The sequence below is a fragment of the Eschscholzia californica genome, unplaced genomic scaffold (assembly GCF_041429995.1).
Source record: "Eschscholzia californica isolate CP2 unplaced genomic scaffold, dmEscCali1.0.p SCAF_5, whole genome shotgun sequence".
Classification (NCBI taxonomy): Eukaryota; Viridiplantae; Streptophyta; class Magnoliopsida; order Ranunculales; family Papaveraceae; genus Eschscholzia; species Eschscholzia californica.
The window spans coordinates 48,338,629-48,364,875 of NW_028238472.1; the positions used below are offsets into that span (position 1 = coordinate 48,338,629).

General features: G+C 38.3%; 3 protein-coding genes across 3 annotated transcripts; all 3 read left to right on the forward strand.

The window, feature by feature from the left end:
* The first annotated feature begins 295 nt into the window (after positions 1 to 295).
* LOC147540001 (ferric reduction oxidase 7, chloroplastic-like) lies at positions 296 to 6,069 on the forward strand. The gene is made up of 9 exons (XM_086643382.1): positions 296 to 729; positions 817 to 910; positions 1,002 to 1,202; positions 1,305 to 1,539; positions 1,921 to 2,248; positions 2,333 to 2,603; positions 3,342 to 3,594; positions 3,687 to 4,125; positions 5,689 to 6,069. Exons 1-9 carry the CDS (start codon positions 498 to 500, stop codon positions 5,856 to 5,858), a joined length of 2,223 nt encoding a protein of 740 aa, XP_086499508.1. The 5' UTR covers positions 296 to 497; the 3' UTR covers positions 5,859 to 6,069.
* Positions 6,070 to 9,709: 3,640 nt separating this feature from the next.
* On the forward strand, positions 9,710 to 14,544 carry GH9A1 (glycosyl hydrolase 9A1). The gene is made up of 6 exons (XM_086643383.1): positions 9,710 to 10,655; positions 11,631 to 11,938; positions 12,199 to 12,660; positions 12,964 to 13,099; positions 13,187 to 13,359; positions 13,809 to 14,544. Exons 1-6 carry the CDS (start codon positions 10,277 to 10,279, stop codon positions 14,217 to 14,219), a joined length of 1,869 nt encoding a protein of 622 aa, XP_086499509.1. The 5' UTR covers positions 9,710 to 10,276; the 3' UTR covers positions 14,220 to 14,544.
* Positions 14,545 to 15,951: 1,407 nt separating this feature from the next.
* Positions 15,952 to 20,556, forward strand: LOC147540003 (endoglucanase 9-like). Its single transcript, XM_086643384.1, has 7 exons — positions 15,952 to 16,319; positions 17,032 to 17,110; positions 17,510 to 17,817; positions 18,415 to 18,876; positions 19,344 to 19,479; positions 19,586 to 19,758; positions 20,068 to 20,556. Exons 1-7 carry the CDS (start codon positions 16,230 to 16,232, stop codon positions 20,461 to 20,463), a joined length of 1,644 nt encoding a protein of 547 aa, XP_086499510.1. The 5' UTR covers positions 15,952 to 16,229; the 3' UTR covers positions 20,464 to 20,556.
* Positions 20,557 to 26,247: the final 5,691 nt, after the last annotated feature.

Genomic DNA, 26,247 nt, shown 5'->3' on the forward strand with positions numbered 1-26,247 from the left:
CTTAGTACTGAGTTCGTTGTTTTGTTAGTCATACATAGTTTCATATGATTCACTCATGTGGACTTGGCTGGTAGTCTTTCACTATTACTTTATTGTGGTTGGTTATCCATCAAGATCACACATTATTCATGAATAATTCTAGTACCTTTTATTTTGGGTGGTCCATTTTCCCCTCAATTTCTTGTTGATTATCTTCTATATTGTGGGTTTTCTTTTTTTCTTGAATTTTAATAGATATAATGAAATAGATATTGATGATTCTTGGTTCCTATTTTTGATTGCTACAGTCTTGTGTTATTGTGTAGATAATTTCATTTTAGAGAAGAATTGATAGCAACCCAGAGTTTGTCTGGTTTTTATTTTAGAATTTTGAGTTAGTATTTGTGAATTTATGTGGTTTGAAATTGTGATAGAATCACTATATAAACAATAGTGAATGGATTGAATTATATGAACAATTTAAGGTTTTCCTTAGTATTCGGTGAAACTTTAGAATCATGGGTACTTTATCAGCAAATGAACCTCTTCTTTCGAGTAGAGAAGTCGACACTGATGATGCTAAGAAAATACCCATTTTTGTTCCTTTGGTAAAATGGGTGCTTAAAACAATTATAACATTGACTTTCGTCGTGTGGGTTAGTCTTATTTTTCTCTACCCAGGAAAGTTTGTGCAGGGGTTTTTTCGTAGATGGATTGGTGCTACAAGTGGAACTCTTTTCGGTATCACAGGTTGGAAATTGAGACCATTTATCTCTCTTTTTTTTTCTCTTTCATGGTTAGTTCCGTACTATTAACATTTGTAATGTGAAAATGCAGGAAGTATATTTCTCATATTCAGTGGGCCGATACTCTTGATGACAGTTCTATCATTTGGTTATCTAATTGCCTCACCTTCAGAGGACTTCCACGAGTACGTTGATTTTATATGAATGTTTGTTTTGTTCGTTTTGATTTTCTAATTGACGGCCAAAATTATCGTAACAGTATCATTACGTATACAGGAAGAAGAAGAAGCTGAAATTTCCGAGTTTTCGTTTATGGACTTTCCCCGTTCTTGTGGACGGACCGTTTGGGGTTGTTTCTGCTGCTGAATTGATTGGAATTTTGCTCTTCGCTGCTTATATTGTATGGGCAGTCACTGCTTATACCATTGAGGGCCAGAACTTGTTATCCAAGTTCAACTTGCCACTCTGGCAGGAAAGGTACATGGTTTTCGCTCTCTATAGAGTTAAATTTCTATCGCAATGGTTTTCAAAATAAACCATTGATATTTGACAATCTAAGTTTATTTCCTTACATTTCAGCTATTTGATGTTGGAACTTTCCGGGCTTCGCTTTGGGTCAATTGGGTTATTTTGCTTGGCGTTTTTATTTTTACCCATAACTAGGAGCTCGTTTCTTCTCCGGATCATCGATATTCCGTTTGAACATGCTACTAGATATCATGTATGGTTAGGACATCTCACCATGTTTATCTTCACCCTACATGGACTCTGTTATATAGTAGCTTGGACTATGCAAGGCCGCTTAGTGGAAGAAGTGAGTTTCTTGTTTAACACTTTGATGTTCTTATTTGGATAAAACACATTTTCTTAGGTGGTGTTTTTCTCTTTGTGATTGCCTGGTCTTACTCGCGTGAGTCTGACTTGTATGTGTATGAGTAGTTTGAGTCTGGCTTGTTTTCATCAAAGCCACAATAATCATTTCAGGATTTTTTAAACAATGGGGACGTATTTTGTGTCTAATTCATACAGACTTAAAATTAGCCCGAGCCAATCAAACTCATGAGTAAGATATTAAAATGAAAAAATTCTGAAATCTGTCTCGAGTCAATTTCATATATCAAGTCAGATGTCGGATCTAAATTTATGAGGGGAAAAGGATACTACCTTACCTAGATTAGTTGTTTTATGTATTCAGATGCTACAATGGGCAGACATCGGTGTTGCGAATCTTCCCGGAGTTATCAGCCTTTTAGCAGGTCTGCTTATGTGGATAACATCATTCTACCCAGTGAGAAAGCAATATTTTGAACTCTTCTTCTACACACATCAACTGTATATAGTCTTCTTTGTCTTCATGGCCATGCACGTCGGAGATTTCATTTTCAGCATAGCTGCTGGGGGAATATTTCTTTTCCTTCTTGATCGGTTTTTGAGATTCTGTCAATCAAGAAAGACGGTTAACTTGATTTCTGCTACGTGCTTACCATGTGGAACAGTAGAACTGGTCGTTTCAAAGCCCAGAAGTAATCATTCACTCTTCTCAAACTAGTCGTTAGTTAAACTTGAGTTTTAGACAATAACTTTCTTTTTCTGATTTGGATATGCAGATTTGCCGTATAATGCACTCAGTTTTATTTTCATTCAAGTTCGTGAATTATCATTTTTACAATGGCATCCTTTTAGTGTTTCTTCTAGTCCTTTGGATGGAGAAAATCATCTTGCGGTTCTCATTAAGGTACTTGGAGAGTGGACAGAGAAGCTAAAGCATAACATTTCAAAACTTCCAGAGCCTGATAAGAAAGTAACGGATCAACTTCTTCCAACGATAACGGCTTCCGTGGAGGGTCCTTATGGGCACGAATCACCTTATCACTTGATGTATGTTCTTATCATTGCATTTATATGCATTAGTTGCACAATACTTCTTCTTCAACTCACTTACTTTTACACTATGTTTACACTCTTGTCAGCTGACCCGTATAGGATGATCTGAAGGATGTTTTTTACGAGATAGATAAAATTTTTACTACTTTTTTTAATCGAATTGTTTAAAAAGTTATAACACCATTAAAAGTGGTGTTTAAACTTCTCGTAAACTTAAATTGTGGTTTAAGCAATGTTACCTGGTACACGGATTGCTCGGTGCATGGTACGGTACCAGTACGCTACCATATGAGTATTGAGTACGTTAGGGGTATACTTCTTAGATACGCTATTTCTGAATGTAGTACGTTTTGAATTATTTTCCTAGACAATATATACTTTTTACGATGCATTTATAATAGATACAACTACTTTCGGACATCCTGTCTCCACAAAACTTACAATCGAACAAGTTAATTAAAAAAACTCTTGTAGTTAACTGCACATATAGTTGAGTTCATAGATTATTACAAAGACTTTGGGTTAGTTAAGACTAAAAATTCGGGTATGCTAATTTTGGGGTACTAAATCGCGAACCCACTCAAAAATGGTACGGGAAACGGGATACGAAGTTCGCGAGGGGGAGGGGGGTATCCGGTAATGTTGGGTTTAAGAGCCTTAAAAACATAGGAAAAAATTTCCCCAGAATTCCTATTGGTGATCTAACTTAGCTTACTTTCTCTTGTTTTTTAGGTACGAGAACTTGATTTTAGTTGCTGGAGGAATTGGTATCTCACCATTCTTGGCTATCTTGAGTGACATATTCCATCGTATCGAATCGAAGTCTTGTTTGCCAAAAAATATATTAGTTATTTGGGCTGTAAAAAGATCAAAGGAGCTTACTCTTCTTTCATCAATTGATTTAGATTCAATCTGCCCATCTTTCGCAGAGAAGCTTCATCTTGAAATTCAAGCTTATGTCACTCAAGAACTAGATCCTCCATTGGTAAACTGAATTTTCACTTTGATGGGTACTCTCTCGTAGCTTTAGATCAATTGAATGAAATTGGTAAACTGTTTCTTCTTCTTTAATTGCAGGAAGAAGGTGAAGTTTTCAAGAGCATCAGTCGTTCCTACCTCCCCGTCACAGGCCGGAGTCCAATGTCTAGTTTGGCTGGAACAGTAAATAATATATGGCCCGGATTGTATGTTATATCATCTACAATCGGCTTTATTATATTATTGACTTTGATGGATTTGTTTTATATAAATCCTTATGGTGTATCTTGTTGGTGGCTGAGAGGACTACTATTTGTAGCTTGCATGGTTGTAAGTGTTCTCGTCTTTGGTGGGTTTGTTGTGATATCATGGTATTTATGTGAAAGAAGAGATTCGAAGAATGAAGAATTTACGAAAGACGGTGATATCAAGGGTATCTCAGAGAAGGCTAATCAGTCAATGACACACCCCCCTGCTAACGAGACCACTATTGTCAGTTCGACAAAAACACAATATGGCTGTCGCCCTAATTTCCAAAGTAAGATTACAATCATCCTCCTTTTCGTTTGATAGTAAGCATGAGTGTTTTGCTAGTTTGATTACGCCGTGTCTTTATTACTAGTTTGTTGCTAGGATTGACGTGTGCATACTGTGGGCATGGTCTGGGGCTCTCCATGCCCCTCGAGTAGTTTGGGGCCTCACTCATCCCAAAAGCTAGCTCAAGAGATGAAATTTCTCTCACATCGTATATAAACTAGACCCTGTGTATAAGAATTTACAGTTTCATCCTTAGTGTGTGTTGGTGTGGTCTTTCCTTTCTTGCCCGTAAGTAGTCTTGACCTCTGTCACCCCCAAAAAAATAACTCTTGGGGTGAGATAGCCCCCAATGCAATTGGGCCAAGTAAGGCCCAAGACTACAGATGTATCAGAGACCGGTTTACCACAATCTTGAGTCCCTGCCTGATGGAGAGAGAAGGTAGTCTTCTACGCCCAAGGAATAAAATGTCGACATATTTCGGTCGAAATGACCGAAACATGTCCTAAATTCACATCACCGAAACGAAATTTCCACCGAAATCTGATACGAAATTTCGAAACAGAGATTTAGGTTTAGGGTTTCGAAAGATTCTATAATCATAACTCATATAATACCTTAGTCGTTTATCTTCTACCTTTTTGTTAATTTGTTTCATCTTTCTTGACTACTTCTTCTCAAATCTTTTGTTCTTCAAGATATTCTTCTCTTCTTTAGGTGATCTTTAACTTCAGATTTCGATTTTAGAGAGAGAGAGGAAGAGGGAACAGTCGGTTTCGGTCGAGAAGTCTTAGAAATAGGGACTAAGGGTTGTATTTAAGGGGAAAACAATTTTTACTACAATACAAGTATGTTATATTTTATTTCTGGTTAGCCCCCTAACTATTACTATTATAGCAGATTGGACCCTAAACTAACTGTTTTAGGTTTACATCTGATAAATAATTCAATGTACCCCCTAAACTAACTGTTTAATTGCAGATAAACACTTAACTTAACTGTTTTAGTACTAATAGAGTTAAATAACTCAATTTATCCCCTAAACTAATTGTTTTAGAACTGTTTTATTATTCCGCAAATTTGTAAAATTTCCACACAGACCGAAACGTTTCCACGAAACGTGTCCACTTTTGGACCGACCGAAATTTCCATCGAAATCGAAATTTCATTCCTTGTCTACGCCCAATATCGGAAAGGAGAGAATGTAGTGGGAGGGATGGTCACTGTATAGAACGAAAAAGTTCTATAAGGGGTCCGGTTTATAGACTTTCTTCAGATGAAGGGATTAACCCTCGCTAACTAGTGTATATCTTGAAGTATTATACCTATTAGGCTAAGTGTCTCTGTTATTAGTTTGTTGCCCAAATTCAAGTACATAAAAGGGCGGAACCAAAAATTTCCGTACTGGAAGTTTGGTTTATATAGACTTTTCCTGTGATTGCAATCAACTAGGATAACTAGTGTATATCTAAAAATATTTTACTTAGAACCTGGGTCGTCCATTTAGCATTTCCCTCTTTGCGTGCATATTTTGAAGCTCATTTTGCGTGTATCTCATATCTGCAGAGATTTTCAACTCTATTTCTGAAAGTTGGGGTAATGTCGATATTGGTGTAATGGTTTGTGGTCCACCGGCCCTTCAATCAAGTGTTGCTAAAGAGTGCAGGTCCCAGAACATGAAGGGAAGAAAGGGTCGGACATTCTTCCATTTCAACAGCCACAGTTTCGAGCTTTAAGGCTCGTAAGCCTACATGCATATAAATACACGTATATATGTAACTGTATATATTTTCTATATCTGAGTTCGAGATCTAGTACCTAAAGTCTAAGGTAAAAGCTTATTGTATGTAGTGCTCGCAACTTAGGCGGTGTATACTTTTTATTTTGTAAAGTGTGATCTCACTCATTATTCTCCACCTCTATTTATTCAAGTACAAAATTCAAATCCATCATAGAGTTGTTCGTGGGATTTGTATTGTTGACAACAAACACATATAGTCTATACACATCGTGTTTATAGATTTATCTTATTGTCACGCACAAGAACAAGTGTCCATAACACATGGATGAATTTTAATAAGCCCAACAAGCCTTCTAATTAAATATTTGTATGCTCACTAATGGGCCTTGTGCATGAACAAAGCCCAAGTTTACACTTCAACTGTAATTGAGTAGACCCACAACCTTTCTAACAACATGTCAAGGGAAACTAGTTACTTAAAAGGTAGGCTGAGGAAAGAAAGGTCATCAGAGCTAGGGAAGGACTAATAGGTGAAGAGGCAACAAGGAATCCCCTATGTGGTTTTGGAAGGGGATGTGAAATGTTTACTGGATCACATCAAAACAAAGAACTCAATGTTGAAGGAGAACCCCTAATCATGTTTTGAGAAAGATCAATTATCTAAAAAAAGATTCTTTTAACTTTTTTTCATGTAAGCTTCAAGTAGAAAATAAGTGTACATGCGGTTAAAATCGCTCAAGAAACTCGCAGATGAGAATCTTGTGAACTCTCCTTTCACTGAAACAGACAGAAAAAATAAATACAAAGTAATGCTCAGAGGACGGAGATTGTAATAGAAAGAGGTGGTACTAGTCCATGAGTGGTGGTGAAAGGAGAAGAAAAAAGAGAGAATGAAAAAAATAGTAGTGGTCTCAAACAATGGTAAAAATTTGACGGTTAGAAATAGAAGGTGAGGAAGAAGTAGAAGTTGTTGTCCTATAAAAAAAGAAAAAATTAACGAAATTATGTTTCCATTTTGTAGTCTGGAAAAGTAAATTGTTTCCCAATCCATATTTGTAGATGGTGAATTAGGTTAGTTTTTGTTATTGCAAGGGTGAATTAGGTTAGTTGGTAGGGTCAATCCAATTTATTTTTAATTTAAAATGAAGAAAGTTCTTTTTTTTTTGTTGAAAGGAATGAAGAAAGTTCATGAAGGAACAAAAAAGATGAATTTATAGGTGCATAAATGGCAATGCAAATTGTCCAACTCCAACCAATAACTAGCTAGCTTAGTTCTGTTAACAAAAAAAAAAAAGCTAGCTTAGTTAGAAAAGCAACATCAAAATTTAATCATAGAAAGAGATGTTGATTTGCTTGCAAGTTAGGAAAGCTGGAAACCACTTAGGTATGGTAGTGACATTGCATGTGACCATCTTTGAACCAACACAAGGATAGAGAGACTCAAACAAGTAAATGTGGGGTCGTGTGTTTTTTTTCTTTTGTTTCTTTATCTCTATACCAGCCACCCAACTGTCACATTGCTAAAAGGAACACATTTCCCTTATAATTGTTTTTCAAACGCTATTTTTTATCACAGTTATTTTCTTTTTGGCTCCTTATCTTATGACCAGCTTTTTTTTGAACTTCCTACTTTTCATAAACTTAGATTTAACCTCTATTTTAGTGTAAATTTCATGACTACCCTTCTTATAAATATAATTCTAAAATAAAATTAATTAGAAAACATTTCTATCCACTTCACTTCCACCCCACCTCTCTCTCCGCCTCACCCCTCTCTTCTCCGACAAAGGTCGTTGTTCGGAAAAAATTTCGGTCGGCGACCTTCAAACATAAAAAAAAATCTCTCTTCTTCTCCTCTCTCTTCTGTCTTCTTTCTCCTTTCTTCTCTCCCTACTCTCTCTCTCCCTCTTTCTCTAAAACTCCGACGAGGGGGAGGAGCTCCTTCGTCGGAGCCCCTGGTTTCCAGACGAGACAAGATTTAGTCTGGTTTTCAGACCAAATCTGCTCCAGACGAGAGTAGATCTGGTCTAATCTGGAAACGAGAGGAGACCAGCTCTCGTCTGACTTATTGTCTCGTCTGGTCTGGTTTCTAGACGTAGAGGCTCCGGCGAAGGGGCTCCGGAGTGTTTAGAGAGAGGGAGAGGGAATAGATTTTTTTTAATTTTTTTTATGTTTGAAGGTCGTCGGTCGAAAGTTTTTCTGGTCGGCGACCTTCGTCGGAGAAGAGAGAGGTGAGATAGAAAGAGAGGTGAGATAGAAAGAGAGGTGAGGTGGAGAGACATCTGATAGAGCTAAAACTGTGATTACATTTTGCGTCTACTAATCTAACTATAGTAAAAACAATATTTTATGTTAGCGCACCTAATTGGTTTCTCCGTCGTTATAATTGACATTTTTATGTGTGAAGACTATACAGATCGAGACAAACAATTTATCATCTATCTAAATATATAATTGCATTGAAATAAATTTTAAGAATAAAAATCAATATTTTTTTAGGTTTAGGTTCACAATTCAAACCATACAAACAATGCAAATTATACAAATCCCCCTCCATAGAATCACCTTTGTTTAGTTTTCAAATTGCCTCAGACCATGACGTGAAATGTGAATTACTCGAATTCCTCTCTTGAAATCACTTGCATCTTTGGTTATGTAAGTGTTTCATATAATTTTGTCTTCTCCATATTAATATATCATTAGTCAGTAATTTCATACAAAGAACTATTGAACTCAATCATTTGTTGTCGGTATTCTCCAGTTTTCTATTAAATGTGCAAAGGTTCATAATATATTTTGCAAACTTTTCTTAGCATAACCGTATACGAGTTTCTCATAACTAGGTTTACACAAATTTGCACAATGTATTGGATTTGAGACCCAATTGAAAATTACAACCAAGGCATATCTTTTGTACCAATGAATCGTGAGCACCCAAAATTGGGCCCTAGAATACATGACTGGTAGTTAAAATGATATCAATGTCGTGAACAATTTTGTTTTTATTTTATTCATTTTTTTGTTGAACTAATTTTGTTTTTATTTATTTTATAAATTTTTGGGAGAATGTTATTCCATTATAATCTTTTTAGGAAATATTATAATTTAAACTTGGTTTTATGTGCTTAAACTTATCCATGCTCACATGGCTGGGCACATGGCCACCCATTGATATGAACAAATGGGCGAGGGGTCCCCAAACCTCTCCTTCATCGTCCCACCAACGCCAAGACATTAGTCAAACTGTCTAAGGGGACTACATGGGAAGTGTGCTAAATTAGAATGGACCAAAGTCTAAATAACAATATAAATAAGGTTTTATTTTGTTTTGGCTCCCTATTTGTGTCCAATTCGTCATTTTGGCCTCCATAAGTTTTGTAGAGTTCGATTTGGCTCCCGTGTTAAAAAAATTTCAACTCTTTCCCAAAAATACTCGTAGGGGCCAAAACCTCACTGGTCGGCAACCTTCAACAATTTTTTTTCCTTATATTTTCTCTCTCTCTACACTTTTGCTGGCAAAAGTAGCTATTTCCCTTCGCCAAACAGAGAGTACCGAGAGAAGAAAAATAAAATAAAAGATATATTAAAGAGGAAGAAGATAGAGAAAATAGAGCAAAAACTATTTTTTTGGTCGAAGTTGATTGATGCCTAAGCAAGATAAAAATGGTGAGGAGGATAATGAAGTGAAGGATAAATTTGATGAAGTGGAAGATAGAAGGGAAAATAATGTGGATTAAATGTTTTAACATTTTTTTAGATTAATACAATTTCGACCCCTTAGGATATTATGTTCGGAAGAAGCAAAAAATTTGGTTCATAGTGGTCAAATCGAACAACCGGACACATGTAGGGAAAAAAAACGCGAGTTAGTCACAAATTGAGGATTAAGAGCTTAGTGGATATTGTGAGGGTCATTTTGGGAAATTATTGAAGAAATGGAGTTAGGGTATCAATGTCATATTGTTATTGTAAAGCATTCACTTTACCAAAAATAAAAAAAATAGAAATATTAATAAACTAACCAAACCATAAATACTAGTTGAAAAAACAAATGTCAGTGCAGAAAGCTCATTCATCACTTGTTCTTCTTCTTCTTCTTCTTCTTCCTCACACTACTACCCACCACCAACATTTATTCTTTTCTTCATCTTTAAAGCAACTCCAACAAAACCAGATCATTTCAGGAGCTAATCAACAGTGACAACATCCTCTCTCTCTCTCTCTATCTCTTTCTAGATCTATCTATCTCCCCTTCTCTCTCTTTCTCTAGATTTATTAACATACTTGTACTAATTTCTAAAATCCCATCTGAAATTGATAGAAAGAAGAAGAGATAGAAGAAATCAAGAATACCCATTTCTTAATATTATCTTTGAAGTAGAGAGAGAGAGAGAGAAAATAAGGGATTGAAGAATGAGTATGTATGGGAGAGACCCATGGGGAGGTCCATTAGAGATAAATACAGCAGATTCAGCAACAGATGATGATAGAAGTAGAAACCTAAATGATTTTGATAGAGCAGCTTTATCAAAACCATTAGATGAAACACAACAAAGTTGGTTATTAGGTCCAGGTGAACAGAAAAAGAAAAAATATGTAGATCTTGGTTGTATTATTGTTAGTCGTAAAATCTTTGTCTGGACAGTCGGTACATTACTTGTTTCTGGGTTTCTTGCTGGTCTTATTACTTTAATTGTTAAAACTGTTCCACGTCATCATCATCCTCAACCTCCTCCTGATAATTATACCCTTGCTCTTCATAAAGCTCTCATGTTCTTCAATGCTCAGAGATGTAAGTCTTTTGCATTTTATTTTGTCATGGGTTTTTATTTACTTATTTTGATACTTAATTATGGAAAGTTTTCTGACTTTTAATACTTAGATCTGATTAAATGTACTAGTTTAAGACCTTCCTTGATGATTAGTTACCATTAATGGAAATTAATTAAACCCCTTTGATGTCAGAATTAAGTTTAGTAAGTGTCGAAGTCTTTTGGGTGGACTCGAGGTGGAGCTTTCATATTAGGATTAAGCTTAGTAAGTGTTGAGGTCGATCTTTTGGGTGGGATCGTGGAGCCTTCGCCAGGAACAAAATACCGTACTCGTTGGGTGGATTTGGGTGTTATGTGTGGGGACATTATCGACATCGGTTGAAGCTTGGGGCGTTAGACATCACGTTATAATTTTAGATGGGCACACATTTAAGTTTCGGCGAGTCCATATAAACTAGAAGGGAGTACTGCACCACTTACTCAAACTACTCCGAGCTCTGAGCGACTATCGTTAACCCCAAGTGAGGGGTAATGAGCGTAGACTATAGAGTTATAAGTTTTTGTATGAAACCGAGCAACGAGCAAGTAACGACGAGTTCTAAATGGATTCTTCCCTCGTTGGGAAACATCGGCTTGTTAACTGGTCGCTCAGAGCTATTCCTCCTACTTTTTACGTTTTACCAGGATTTTTCATTGTAATCACTTTTCCTTCCTAAGGGACATTGAAGTGAAGCAAATTCGCCTTACTCGCTCAGGGGTCTCTATTTAAGTTTTTACTACTTCGATACATTATTGAGGTTAACATAAATATTGGCATTGTTTGGAGCAAAACTCTATTTGCCCTATACGAAGCTCATTTTTCTCACAGTGCATGTTGCATTAGAGATGTTCTAGTAAAGTGAAAATTTTAAACTGGCTAGTTTACGACTTTAAGAATCAAATTTGTTTCTTGGTAGAGTCGATCAGTCTCGTGACATTTGAAAATTTTCTTGCAGCTGGGCCACTGCCAAAGCATAATAATGTTTCTTGGAGGGGTAACTCTGGTATGAAAGATGGATTGTCTGATAACTCAGTTAGCAAGAATCTAGTTGGTGGATTTTATGATGCAGGAGACGCAATAAAATTCAACTTCCCTGCTTCTTTCGCCATGACAATGTTGAGTTGGAGTGTTATCGAGTATAGTGCTAAATATGAAGCTGCCGGTGAACTCAACCATGTCAAGGAGATTATTAAGTGGGGTACTGATTATCTGTTGAAAACTTTCAATAATTCCGCTGATACCATTGACAAGATCTATGCTCAGGTAAATCAATTCTTTATCTTAATGATTTTACTTAGTTTCTCAACATTCATACTCATGAAATTATCCGCTCTATTTGATTGGATTTAGGGTACCCTTATTGAAAAAAATGTAGCCCATGTTTTGCGGTGTTTCTCGATTTTGTTCCAACTAGGACGACTTATGACCCTATTCTTGCTAATTTCAGCAACCATATGACGTAGTTTCACTTCCCGCAATTTACTTAATATGCATATAACCTAATTGTCTTTTTTCTCATGCAGGTGGGAACTGGGGATACTTCAGAAGGGAATACTAACCCTAATGACCATTATTGTTGGGTAAGACCTGAAGACATCGACTACCCAAGAAAAGTATACGAATGCCATAGTTGCTCTGATCTTGCTGCCGAAATGGCCGCTGCCTTAGCTTCTGCATCCATCGTGTTCAAAGACAGCAAGACTTACTCGCAAAAGCTTGTTCACGGTGCTAAAACTCTCTTTAAATTTTCACGAGATCAAAGAGGTCGGTATAGTGGTGGAGGTACAGATGCTGCCCGTTTCTATAACTCCACTACTTATTGGGATGAATTTCTTTGGGGTGGAGCATGGTTGTATTATGCTACCGGAAATTCTTCTTACCTAAGTTTGGCCACAACACGTGGTCTGGCAAAACATGCTGGTGCTTTCTGGGGTGGTCCTGATTATGGTGTTCTTAGCTGGGACAACAAGCTTGCTGGTGTTCAAGTAAGTATTGGACTTTTTTCCGTTATTACTTACTCTTTGACTCCCATATTCTTCGACAAATAAGTAAGATTTTAAAACTTATGGTATGGTTGGAATTGGGTATCGTTTGATCCTTTCGCTAGTCTAGACTTAGATGGACATCTAAGCTTTTTGAGTTCTCCGTTCTTACAATCTTATACATACTATTGAGACCTAGTTTCTTGTGCTTATTTCATCAGAATCCATAGCTCATCCAAAGTCAGTAATATGAGTTTTTGCATAAAAGTTCCTCGGACTTATCTGGATCCTATCTTCCTCTTTCAGGTACTTCTAAGCAGATTAAGACTATTCTTAAGTCCTGGATACCCGTACGAAGATATGCTAAGCACTTTTCACAACCAGACCAGTATAATCATGTGTTCTTATTTACCTGTTTTCACTAGCTTCAACCGAACTAAAGGTTTGCCAATCTCCCCATTTCAAAATGATCGTACGGTGTTGGTGTTGTAAAGTTAATAATGAAATTGGAATTTTCATGATTTTTCAGGAGGTTTGATACAATTAAATCACGGAAGACCTCAGCCTCTTCAGTATGTGGTGAATGCTGCCTTTTTGGCTACATTATATAGTGATTATCTTGAAGCTGCGGATACCCCGGGATGGTATTGTGGACCTAATTTCTTTTCAACTAAAGTGTTGCGCGATTTTGCCAAGACCCAAGTGAGTTGTATACCTTTTCTCCTTTATTTGTATTTTATGTCGTTCAAACAGACGTTTTGTGATAATAATCCTACATGGACAAAAGGGAGTCTATTGACCAAGGATGTAGTATCTGTGGTCTTGTCATTCATTATCAGATGGTTTTGAGTTGAGTGTCTATAAACTTACCATGGTAGCAGAGCGAGGCCCACATGTGAGTGCTCCACTTTACCCAACAAAATGACACGTGTAAGGTCAATAAATGCCACATTGAGGTGATGTGTGAGAATAGTCCCACATAGACAAAAGAAGTCTCTTAACCTAGAGTGCAATATCTAGAGCCTCTCTGCTCATAACCAATTGGTTTTTACAAACTTAATCCTTTTGGCTCTCAAAGAAGTCTTCAATCTTTGTTCCAGAAAAAAGTATATATTTCATATAAGTTGTACTTGTGTGGTTGGTTTTGGCAGATTGATTACATTCTCGGTAAGAATCCGCGGAAAATGAGCTATGTTGTTGGTTTCGGACATCGTTACCCTAAACATGTTCACCACAGAGGAGCATCTATCCCTAAGAACAGAGTCAAATATAATTGCAAAGGAGGTTGGAAATGGAGAGATAGTTCAAAGCCTAATCCTAATACCATTGTTGGAGCCATGGTTGCCGGACCTGACAAGTTCGATGGTTTTCATGACGTTCGTAAAAATTACAATTACACAGAGCCGACACTTGCAGGCAATGCAGGACTGGTTGCTGCCCTTGTGGCTTTATCGGGTGAAGGAAGGGATTCTGCAACTCCCATTGACAAAAACACTATATTCTCAGCAGTACCACCAATGTTTCCAACTCCTCCACCGCCTCCGGCTCCATGGAAACCTTAAGCTGCTTCAAGGGTTAGTTTTACTTCAAATATCATTGTGTGCAGTGTTCTGGTTTTGGATTTTGATTAACAATTAGGGAAATGAAGAAGAGAAAAACAAGGTTAAGCTAGTAGAAGATTATGAACTCGGAATACCCTTAACTGATTGACGGATCTTAGAAAATTGTGACTCTATCGGTCGTTATATTCCATTACACGTTACGTTTGTATGTATCAGAATACAGTACATGTTATTTTACAGACGTTTGTGATGTAGAACTTGCAGCAAGTTGAACTTTTCATGTCAATTCCGGCATTATCAAATTCCATTTATTCTTCTTTCTTTTTGCCTTCGATGTTGCTCCGTTCTTATTTATTTTTTAGGTAATTGATTGATCCATGATTTTATGTAAACCACGGAAGTTGTATAAATTCATAATGACTGAAGTAATGGCGCATTTGCACAAAACTATAGTATTATCAGTTCTAATAGAAGTCATGTATAAGTTTTGGAATTTCTAAAAGCATCTCCAATGCAACACCCTATTTGGATCTCTAAGATGACGTGTTGAGGGTGGAATATAGATATCTCAAGAGGACACTCTAGAGTGTCTTCTTGAGATATCTCTAATTGTCCAACTCATCAATATTTGATTTTCAACCAATAGAAATCGGGTCTTCAGTAATAACTATGTCACATAAGTAAACAAGATAAGTTTAGAGTTTTGCATTGGAGACAAAAAAAAAATTGAAGATCTCTATTTTCTCCACATAGGAGTGAGAATTTCAATTGGAACTCAACACATAGAATGAATAGAAATTTTTTGAATTTTGCGTTGGAGATGCCCTAACACATTTAATATGTTTGAGAGTATGATCCGGACGCCATAGTTGTTGGTTTATACTAGTTTTTATCTTGTGAATTTTGCAGGGTGCTATTCTAAACCTTGCCTAATTGATCAGTCAGTCATTCAGTCCTCTAGTTCATGGTGTCATAGCGATACATAAACCCGAAAAAAAAAATGGTGTGGTAGACCTTTAGGGCATACGATACATAAACCCATTAAATTATCCCGTACCAAACAACCGCAAGTCAAAAGTCAAATGAAGAAAGAGAGTCAACATATGCAACTTGCTTCAATCTTGAAGAAGTTTTCAACAATGATTAGAGGTACTCTGCCACTTCACCTGTGGGCTCATACCTTACCATATTTGAATGTGACAAAGTGAAAAACAAAAATGATTGAGGGACTTCTCCCTGTACTCCATAGCATATCTCATTGCTCAGATAGTTGATAAGATAAGAGGTATTTCGGTCTTTGTACAGTCTGGAAATACTGTGAACAAACTAAAATATCCCTTATCCTACTAGAGGGAGTACACCAGAGAGTGTACGGGGAGTCCCCGCATCAGCTTCGAAGTAAAAAAAAAAACATAGTTTCCAATTTCCATGAACAAACTCTGTCATTTCGTCCCTCTGTTCTCATGATTTACGTGGTCAATGCGGCAAAGCGGGAGGTAAGTGTCACCGTTGGCCCCCATTTGGGGGAGTCATATACAATATTTAAAGGTTTGTTGTTGAAAAATCTATCACCATCTTGACACATTTATATGTACACATAGATTTTTTGTAATGAGTTGTAAGGAGGTCAAAGACTTGAAAATTACCAAAATCATACTCTGTTTAGTTTAATTCAACTAAATTCTCACACTTATAACTCCCAAACTAATTAAAAGACTTCACTTTTTTAAGTAAAAGAAAAGTCAATAGCACTAGGAGGCAAGAGTGATTTAATTAATTGAGTTCACAGCTAATCAAAGATAAGAAGGGCTTATTAAACTAGTTTTATTGGTCAAAGAGAAAGAGATCTTTCTTAGTAATCTCTTCAAAATGTGAAACAATATGAAAGGTCTTTGAATATTGATATGGTTACCATTTTGTAGCTAGAGAGAGAGAGAGAGAGATGAGGTCTTTAAATATTGTTATGGGTACCATTTTGTAGCTAAAGAGAGAGGGAGAGAGAGAGAGAGGATGGAGAGATGGGGTTGGAAGGTGATGGTGCTACTGTTTTGCTGCATTTGGCCTACTACACTAGCAAGTTCCTCTGACTCTACCATTCAGGTCTCTCTTTCTCTCTCTCTCCCTCTCTCTACATTGGTGCTATCTGGTTAATAGCATTATATTGTGTCTAACAAAAAAAATAGTAGAGATTGTTTGATACCATTAACATATAAGATGAATTTCCATATCTTCCAATATCTTGGACTCATCTTGGGCGTGGGATCTCTTCATCTCGATCTGTCTCATATCTCAATACAGATTTCTTGTGTTTAGTTTAATCGAATCAACTAACAACTCTTGAATATCAGTCCAGATTTAAAGAATGAACACTTCAAGTCTTCAACCATGTTTAAACCTGACTTACACACAAAGTGGAACCATTATTCTTATGATTTTGACTTGTAAAGTATTGTAATTTTAAGCGTACTTTCTTTACGTCTGACTTGTCTGAATCTGAATCATGTAAATCTTAATTATCTATCCACTCTGACAAGTTGAAGAACAAATTAGTTATTTTTGTTGAGTCAGATGTGCTGAGTCAGAAATTAATAAATAAAAACACATACAAACTAAACTGTCAAGTTCTTTAGGACCTCTTTCATAAAAAAAAATGTTCCCAATTGAGGTATATTGGATATTGCATTTTTGATGATCTAATTTTTGCAGTTTGGACTTTTCTTATATGCTATTTTGAACTGCAAAATCTAACTATTTTTTTTTCCTAATTTCCATAATCTAACCCCTTGTTTGGTAACATTATGTCGCTCGACAGAAACAATCCGACAAGCATGAAGGATATGATTACACTCTTGCCCTTCACAAGGCTCTCATGTTCTTCAACGCCCAACGTTGTAAGTCATTTTCTCTCTACCAACATTCGCATTGCATTTGTTGAGATTATGGATCGAACATGTCACAAAGATTAGTCCCACATTGAAAAAATTACTAGGTATATTCAACCGTCTCTTGCATAGCAGCGGCACCTTTTAAGATGAAACCCTGTACCTAGGTGTAAGCCCATCAAGTTAGGAAACTACCCATGCTACGAATGGGCCCATTAGTGTTGTCCAAATCGTCCATTATTATGGATCATATAAATTTCATTGAGGAATATACCAGTACCCATGCCTTGGATTGGCCCATACTAGTATGGGTCCAAATCGTCCCTAGGTCCATTATTGTAGATCATATCAATCGCATTGCTTACTCTCTTGATGAACTAATCTATACCTTACAAAATTTTGTTGCAGCTGGGCCTTTACCGAAATATAATAACGTTTCGTGGAGAGGTGACTCTGGTTTGAAAGATGGAGTGTCTACTAAATCAGTTAACAAGAATCTAGTTGGTGGGTTTTATGATGCAGGAGATGCAATCAAATTCAACTTCCCATCTTCGTTTGCCATGACTATGTTGAGTTGGAGTGTTATAGAATATAGTGCTAAATATAAAGCTGCTGGTGAACTCAACCATGTCAAGGAGATTATCAAATGGGGTACTGATTACATTTTGAAAACCTTTAATAGTTCTTCTGATACTATTGACAGGATCTCTGCTCAGGTAATTCAATTCATAATGATACTGATTACTTGTGGGTTTTGAATACTTCGACTCTGTGTTTTCTTTCCTCGACCGTACTACAAGTGAACTGTTTCTTATCTGACATTCTGTTGGGTGATCTTGAGCCTCTCTCAGCCCAAAAGCTAGTTCAAGAGGTGAGACTTCCCCTCGAAGTTATGCTACTGATAAAAACTGATGTGGGATTATCCTACAATCTTCCCCTCACATATCGGTTTTATATTTGATAGACATCATATACTATTTGCGGGACTCTTTTAGTCTTTTTATCCTAGGCTCGTGTTGGGTGGTCTTGGGGCTCTATCAACCCAAAATCTAGCTCAAGAGACGAGACGTTCCCCATCATAGACTATTGGGCTGAGACTTGTTTTTTGTGGGGCTTAAATGCCAGTGTCGGGTGTCTATTGCCTCTTTCACCTCAGAACTAGCTAAAGCGATGAGACTTTCTCTCACACTTTCAAACTGAAAACCCATTTCTTCCACAACCGATGCGTGATTCTCCCAACATGTTCGGGTCTGGACGCCTGGTATAGGATTACCTCAAATACGTGTTGTCTCATTTAGTTCTTTTACGCGCAGGTTGGAACAGGAGACATTTCAGGAGGAAGTGCTTCTCCTAATGATCATTATTGTTGGGAGAGGCCAGAGGACATGGACTATCCAAGGGAAGTGTATGAATGCCATAGATGCTCTGATCTTGCTGCTGAAATGGCAGCTGCTTTAGCTTCTGCATCCATTGTATTCAAAGACAACAAGATCTACTCCAAGAAACTAATCCGCGGTGCCATTACCCTCTTTAAGTTTTCGAGAAAACAAAGGGGGAGGTATAGTCCAGAAGGTTCCGAGGCTTCAATCTTTTATAACTCCACTGGTTACTGGGATGAGTTTCTATGGGGTGCTACATGGATATATTATGCAACTGGAAACTCCTCTTACCTTTATTTGGCTACGACACCAGGTCTGGCAAAACATGCTGGTGCGTTCTCGGGCAATTTTGATTATAATGTGCTCAGTTGGGACAACAAGCTTCCAGCTGTTCAGGTAAGTCAATAGACTCAACATTTTGCTGCTTTGGTGCCAGAGTTTAGTCACAATGGGCCGAACCATTAGCATGCAAAACAGAGTATGTAGCTTGGGCTACTCTACTAGAAGTTCCCTTCAATTTTGATTACAACGTGCTCAATTTGTGAGAATAGTCTCAGATGAGAAAAAGGTATCTAGTATAACCAAGAATATAATATTAAGGTTCTCTCGACACATTGCCAATTGATTTTAAGTTGGATGACCACTGATTTAGTTGAGTCCCCTTCCCTAAATGGACCATGTTAATTGATCTTACTTTTTATCGTATCTTTGCTTTTTAAATAATCATATTGAGCCTTCAAAAGGCTCTGAGTTGGTGAGACGGCGATGGTGAAGAATTTAATGAAGCTCTAGAGAGAGCTCTAATGAAGTTCAAAGTTCCCGTATCCGCATTTCTTTGATGCAATCCATTTTTATATTTTTAGGTACTACTAACCAGATCAAGAATATTTTTGAGTCCCATGTACCCATATGAAGCTATGTTGAGCAAATTCAACAATGTGAGCAATTTACTCATGTGTTCGTACTTGCCATTTTTCAAAATTTTCAAACGAACGAAAGGTATGCTAATCCTGCCTCTCCCTCAATTGGAGTTAATTGATTTATGTTGATGTCATTGCTCAAGTAGTGAAAACAACCACATATACGGGTTTTTGTTATGTTGCAGGAGGTTTGATACAATTAAATCATGGAAGGCCTCAGCCTCTTCAATATGTAGTCAATGCCGCATTTCTCGCTACTCTATACAGCGATTATCTTGACACTGCGGATATACCAGGATGGTATTGTGGACCTAGCTTCTACTCAACTAAAGTCCTTCGTCGTTTTGCCAAGACCCAAGTAAGTGGTTGACAAGCGTTGATTTTGGTTTACTTTTTCTTCCCTTTAGTTTTAAAAGAACTTTCGACTCTCAAAAATAAATAACAACTTTGCTAGACCGGATCGCATCTTGACTTGGTAACTCCCTTGGGTCATCCGACAATTGATTCTGATCAATTTGAAATTGAATATGCGAGTCTTTATGAAATTATCAAAATAAACAATGGGATGATCCTTGGGAGCAAAGAATAGAACCAAGAAGGGAGTTGGTCTAGCATTGTAGATATACAACATATCTTGTTTTGATACGAACAATGTGGGTTTTGGCAGATTGATTACATTCTTGGTAACAATCCAAAGAAGATGAGCTATGTTGTTGGTTTTGGAAAACATTACCCTAAACAAGTTCACCATAGAGGAGCTTCAATTCCTAAGAACAAGATCAAGTATGGTTGCAAAGGAGGTTGGAAATGGAGGGATAACCCAAAGCCAAATCCTAATACTATTGTTGGAGCTATGGTTGCTGGACCGGACAAGAATGACGGATTCCGCGATATCCGTTCCAACTATGATTATACAGAGCCAACTCTTGCAGGAAATGCAGGATTGGTTGCAGCACTTGTGGCTTTATCGGGCGAAGGCGGGGATAAACCATCGATCGACATAAAGACAATGTTTGCAGCAGTACCACCTTTTTACCAAACTCCTCCTCCATGGAAACCTTAAGTTTACATGACTTTTCCTCTTCGTATGTACCTTTTATGTTTTAAATTGTGTTCAAGAACATATAATTTGTATGTTTCAATAAGAAAGTTCATTGTATATTGATTCCCTAATGTTATATTTTCTTTTTAGTGCAAAAGTCACTTGGTTAAGTGTGAGAGGCAGAGGCGGTTTCTAAATTTTGGCATAGGCGGTTTATTGGCACCATATAGGCGGTTTCTAAATTTTGGCACCAAAGTAATTTAGAAACCAAAGTTCCTTTTTATGGGGTTTGATATCCTATATAAATAGGGGTCTTGAATCTTTGTAATACATCACCAACACAAGCAACAACAACTCTTCTTTAGAGAGCTAGAGAGAGAGAGCAAGTAAGAGAGAAATTTAGTTCATAGTTTTGAGCGGTGTTTAATTTCTCGGTTGTCGAAGATCTAGTATAGAAGGTTAAATTCTATACGGTACCATCTTGGGACGAACTTGCGGGTTGTGTTAGTCGTCTTCATCTATCCTTCAATAAAGATTTCTTGTTCGCCCGAGGACGTAGGCTTTAAAGCCGAACCTCGTTAAATTCTGTTCGCATATTTGATTTTGGCTTAGCTTTTCGATTAATCTTCATAATCGGATCAATTTCTAGGATAGGTTCGATAGCTTCCGCGACTTTTAGTTATAACAATTGGTACCAGAGCCTTGTTGAGATTGAACGAAGAGAAGATGGGATCGAGAAGTGGTACGGTCAAATCAGGGAAATATGAGATAGAGAAGTTCAATGGGAAAAACGATTTTTCTTATTGGCGGATGCAGATGAAGAATCTGTTAATCTCGCAGAAATTACACAAGACGTTGACGGGAAAGAAACCAGGAGATATGTCAGATGAGGATTGGGAAGAGTTAGATCTCGAAGCACGGGCTACCATTATGTTGTGTCTTGAGAGGGACGTGGCGTTCCTAGTAGACGAAGAAACAACGGCGGCGGGTGTGTGGTTAAAGCTAGAAAGCAGTTTCATGACGAAAACTTTAACGAATCGGGTCTACTTAAAATCCAAATTATTCACATGTAGAATGGAAGAGGGTTCTTCTATTCAGGAATATGTGAATAGGTTTGACAGGATTATCTCAGATTTGAAGGATATTGATGTTAAGGTTGAGGATGAGGACCAAGCCCTCATATTGTTACTTTCATTACCTAAATCCTATGAAAACCTTGTTCAAACTTTGATGCTTGTTGGTGATAGTCTAAGCATGGAAGAGACGAGAAATTCGCTATTAGCGGATGACCTTCGTAAGGTTGCTACTAGCAGTATGGCGTCGGGTGGAGTAGACAAGGATCAAGCACAAGGGTTGTTTGTAACGAGGGGGAGGAGTAATGAAAGGGGAAAGGGAAAGGGCGGGAAATCTAAATCCAAATCTAGAGGCTCTTTCAAGAAAACGTGCTTTAGTTGTGGTGAGCTTGGCCACTTTAAAGCGGCTTGTCCAAAGAGAAAGTTGAAGCAAAAGAACGAAGGCTACAAGGAGAAACAAGAGATGCAAGAGGCGGGATATGTGTCAGAAGAGGCGGACGAATGTTTCTCGGTGACAGAGGTGTCTGAGAAGATCTTCGATAAGTGGATGCTTGATTCAGGGGCGTCACACCATATGTGCCCAAATAGGGAGTGGTTTACTACCTATAGGAGTATAGATAGTGGTACAGTTATACTGGGTGATGATAGTATATGTAAAACCGTGGGACTCGGAACAATACGGATCAAGATGCACGATGGAGTGGTGAGAACACTGACGGACGTAAGACACATACCCGATTTGCGGAAAAATCTAATTTCCCTTGGTGTGTTGGAGCGGAACGGCTGTAAGATAATTATAGAGAATGGCTCCATAAAAGTCGTTAAGGGTTCTTTGGTGGTAATGAGAGGTACTCGTTACGGTAATTTATACAAACTTTTGGGGACAACAATTACTGGAGATGTAGCAGTAGGAATCAGTGGAAGGGATCCAACGGCTAGTACGAGGCTTTGGCATATGCGCCTTGGGCATATGTCAGAAAAGGGTCTATCTCTGATGTGCGGGAAAGGCTTGTTGAAGGACATGAAGAAGCCTTGCATGGAGTTTTGTGAGCATTGTGTGTTCGGGAAGGCGCACAGGGTGACGTTCTCTACAAGCAAGCACAGGAGCAAAGAGGTATTAGACTACGTACATACCGATGTCTGGGGACCGGCAAAGTTACCTTCCAAGGGTGGTTCCAGGTATTTTGTTACATTCGTTGATGATCATTCGAGATTTGTCTGGCTTTATTTTCTGAAGCATAAGAATGATGTATTCAACACATTCCTGGTGTGGAAAGCAATGGTTGAGAACAAAACTGGTCGAAAGCTGAAGACGTTAAGGTCGGATAATGGGACCGAGTACACGGATGGGGCATTCAAGGAGTTTTGTAATCAGGAAGGCATTGTGAGGCACTGGACAGTAGTAAACACACCTCAGCAGAATGGAGTCGCAGAGAGATTGAACCGTACACTACTTGAGAATGCTAGATGTATGCGCTCCAATTCGGGATTAGGCGTAGAATGGTGGGCAGAATCTGTTGCTACAGCTTGTTATATTGTGAACAGGTCTCCACATTCTTCTTTAGATGGCGGCATACCTTACGAGGTGTGGTCAGGTGAACATGCAGATTACGGGAGACTTAAGGTTTTCGGTTGTACGGCCTATTACCATGTTAAAGGTAACAAACTTGACAATAGAGCAAAGAAGGCAATTTTCTTAGGATATGCTACAGGAGTCAAGGGTTATCGGCTATGGTGTACGGAAGACAAGAAGTTTGTAATCAGCAGAGATGTGGTGTTTGATGAGTCATCTATTGTAGCTATGGCGAAAGCTACGGTGCCTAGTTGTGGTGATGTTGGGTCTACTAAAGCTCAAGTAGTGGAAGTAGAAATCGAAGACCAACGGGTTTCTAGGAATCATGATCAGGTGGAGCATCAAGATAATACTCAGGATGAGGAAATTGATGAACCCGATCATGAGGAGGTTCAAGGGGAAGGTACACAAGTTTTACAACAACAACAGCAGGATGTTTCGGTACACACTAGGCCGAAACGGTTATATAAGCCGGTACAGAGGTTAGGGTCAGACAAACCTCTTAGGCATTACGGGCAGGCAAATGTGGTTGAATATGCACTCTCGGTAGAAGACGACGAGCCGGTCACCTTCAAACAAGCTATCACCGCGGCGGAAAGAGAGAGTTAGTTGGTTGCTATGCAAGAAGAGATGGAGTCTCTTCACAAGAACCAGACATGGGAGGTTGTCCCATTGCCCGAAGGTAAGTCTGTTATTGGTTGTAAATGGGTGTACAAGAAGAAAGAGGATTCTTCCGAGATCAAGGGTACAAGGTATAAGGCAAGACTAGTGGCCAAGGGTTATGCACAGAAAGAAGGGGTCGACTACAATGAGATTTTCTCACCGGTCGTGAAACATACTTCTATTCGGGTGCTATTGAGTATTGTTGCTCATAGTGATCTTGAGCTGGAACAATTCGATGTTAAAACCGCCTTCTTGCATGGAGATTTGGAAGAAGAAATTTATATGGCTCACCCTGAGGGATACAAGGTTGAGGGTAAAGAAAATCAAGTATGTCGTTTGAGGAAATCTCTTTACGGATTAAAACAATCCCCTCGCCAATGGTACAAACGATTTGATTTTTTCATGCTAAAGCATGGTTTTCGCAGAAGTGACTATGATTGTTGTGTATACATCAAAAAGCTTCGCGAAGGTGACTTTATTTATCTCCTTTTGTATGTGGATGACATGTTTATTGCTTCTCGAAGCATGGTGGAGATAGATAAGTTGAAATCTCAACTCAGTCAAGAGTTTGAGATGAAAGACATGGGCGCTGCAAAGAAGATACTGGGAATGGAGATTAAGAGAGAGCGGTCAAGTAAGAAACTGTACTTGAATCAGAAAGGTTACATCGAACGAGTAGTTTCTCGATTCGGGATGCAGAATGCGAAGGCGGTGTCAACACCTTTGGCACCACACTTCAGGCTCTCGGGAAAACAATCTCCCACTACTACGGTGGAGAAGGATCATATGGATCGTGTACCGTATGCTAGTGCAGTTGGCAGTTTGATGTTCGCTATGGTGTGTACTCGTCCAGACATTTCACAGGCAGTCAGTGTGGTTAGTAGGTTTATGGCAAACCCGGGGAAGACACATTGGGAAGCTGTGAAGTGGGTCTTGAGGTACTTGAAGGGTACCGTTGATACGGGTTTGTGCTTTGGTGGAGACACATGTCAGGTAAGCGGTTATGTTGACTCGGATTATGCTGGCGATCTAGATAGAAGACGATATACTACTGGTTATGTATTTACGGTACATGGTGCTCCAGTTAGTTGGCGATCGATGTTACAATCTACAGTTGCATTATCTACTACGGAGGCCGAGTATATGGCTATGGCCGAGGGTGTGAAGGAAGCATTGTGGTTGTGGGGTCTTCTGGATGATCTAGGGATTAAGCAGGAGTGCGTGGATGTATGGTGTGATAGTCAAAGTGCGATCCACTTGGCGAAGAATCAGGTCCATCATGCTCGTACTAAGCATATCGATGTCAGGTATCACTTTGTACGAGATGTCATAGAGGAAGGTGATGTTTCTCTCATGAAGGTACACACAGATGAAAATCCCGCGGACATGTTGACTAAAGTGGTGACGTGTAGCAAGTTTCAGCATTGCCTGGAATTGCTACAAATCGGCTCGTGTTAAGTTGCCCGAAAGGGCGTAATGGCGACAAGGTTTTCTTTATGTGAAGGGTTGGTAGAACTACGGTAGGCTTGATCCCGTAAAAGGGTACGTAGGCAGCCATGGTCATATGGCGCAGTCGGATGAAGTTACAAGAAGCAGATATATCTTACAAGGAGTATCCTGGTGTTCGTCCAAAATTTGAATGTATCAAATTGTGTACGAGGTGGAGAATTGTGAGAGGCAGAGGCGGTTTCTAAATTTTGGCATAGGCGGTTTATTGACACCATATAGGCGGTTTCTAAATTTTGGCACCAAAGTAATTTAGAAACCAAAGTTCCTTTTTATGGGGTTTGATATCCTATATAAATAGGGGTCTTGAGTCTTTGTAATACATCACCAACACAAGCAACAACAACTCTTCTTTAGAGAGCTAGAGAGAGAGAGAGCAAGTAAGAGAGAAATTTGGTTCATAGTTTTGAGCGGTGTTTAATTTCTCGGTTGTCGAAGATCTAGTATAGAAGGTTAAATTCTATACGGTACCATCTTGGGACGAACTTGCGGGTTGTGTTAGTCGTCTTCATCTATCCTTCAATAAAGATTTCTTGTTCGCCCGAGGACGTAGGCTTTAAAGCCGAACCTCGTTAAATTCTGTTCGCATATTTGATTTTGGCTTAGCTTTTCGATTAATCTTCATAATCGGATCAATTTCTAGGATAGGTTCGATAGCTTCCGCGACTTTTAGTTATAACATTAAGAGAAGTAGAGCTAAGAGTATTAGAAGAAGGAAGAAGGAAATAAACGAGAGGAGCGCTTTACTCATTTCCGCCATGTTTGGAGCGCTGCAAAGGAATAACATCACCAGTAATAGCAATGCCCTTTGTTTAGTGTGTGGTTTGACTCCTGGTGAAAGACTCGTCTGAATGACTAATTTACTCGTATTTATTTTAAGTCCATTCCAGTAAGATATGAGATAAGTCTGAATTCGAAGTTCGTGGTCTGAAATAACATAAAATAGAGGAGACAAAATGAGATGAGTTGAATCCGACGAGTGACAAAAAA

Coding starts and splice junctions, on each gene's coding strand:
- LOC147540001 (XM_086643382.1), top strand. CDS start 498: ATGGGTACTTTATCAGCAAATGAACCTCTTCTTTCGAGTAGAGAAGTC. Junction 1,540..1,920: donor AAGGCCGCTTAGTGGAAGAA/GTGAGTTTCTTG, acceptor TTATGTATTCAG/ATGCTACAATGGGCAGACAT. Junction 2,249..2,332: donor GGTCGTTTCAAAGCCCAGAA/GTAATCATTCAC, acceptor TTGGATATGCAG/ATTTGCCGTATAATGCACTC.
- GH9A1 (XM_086643383.1), top strand. CDS start 10,277: ATGAGTATGTATGGGAGAGACCCATGGGGAGGTCCATTAGAGATAAAT. Junction 11,939..12,198: donor TTGACAAGATCTATGCTCAG/GTAAATCAATTC, acceptor TTTCTCATGCAG/GTGGGAACTGGGGATACTTC. Junction 13,100..13,186: donor TAGCTTCAACCGAACTAAAG/GTTTGCCAATCT, acceptor ATGATTTTTCAG/GAGGTTTGATACAATTAAAT.
- LOC147540003 (XM_086643384.1), top strand. CDS start 16,230: ATGGAGAGATGGGGTTGGAAGGTGATGGTGCTACTGTTTTGCTGCATT. Junction 16,320..17,031: donor CCTCTGACTCTACCATTCAG/GTCTCTCTTTCT, acceptor GTCGCTCGACAG/AAACAATCCGACAAGCATGA. Junction 19,759..20,067: donor GTCGTTTTGCCAAGACCCAA/GTAAGTGGTTGA, acceptor GGGTTTTGGCAG/ATTGATTACATTCTTGGTAA.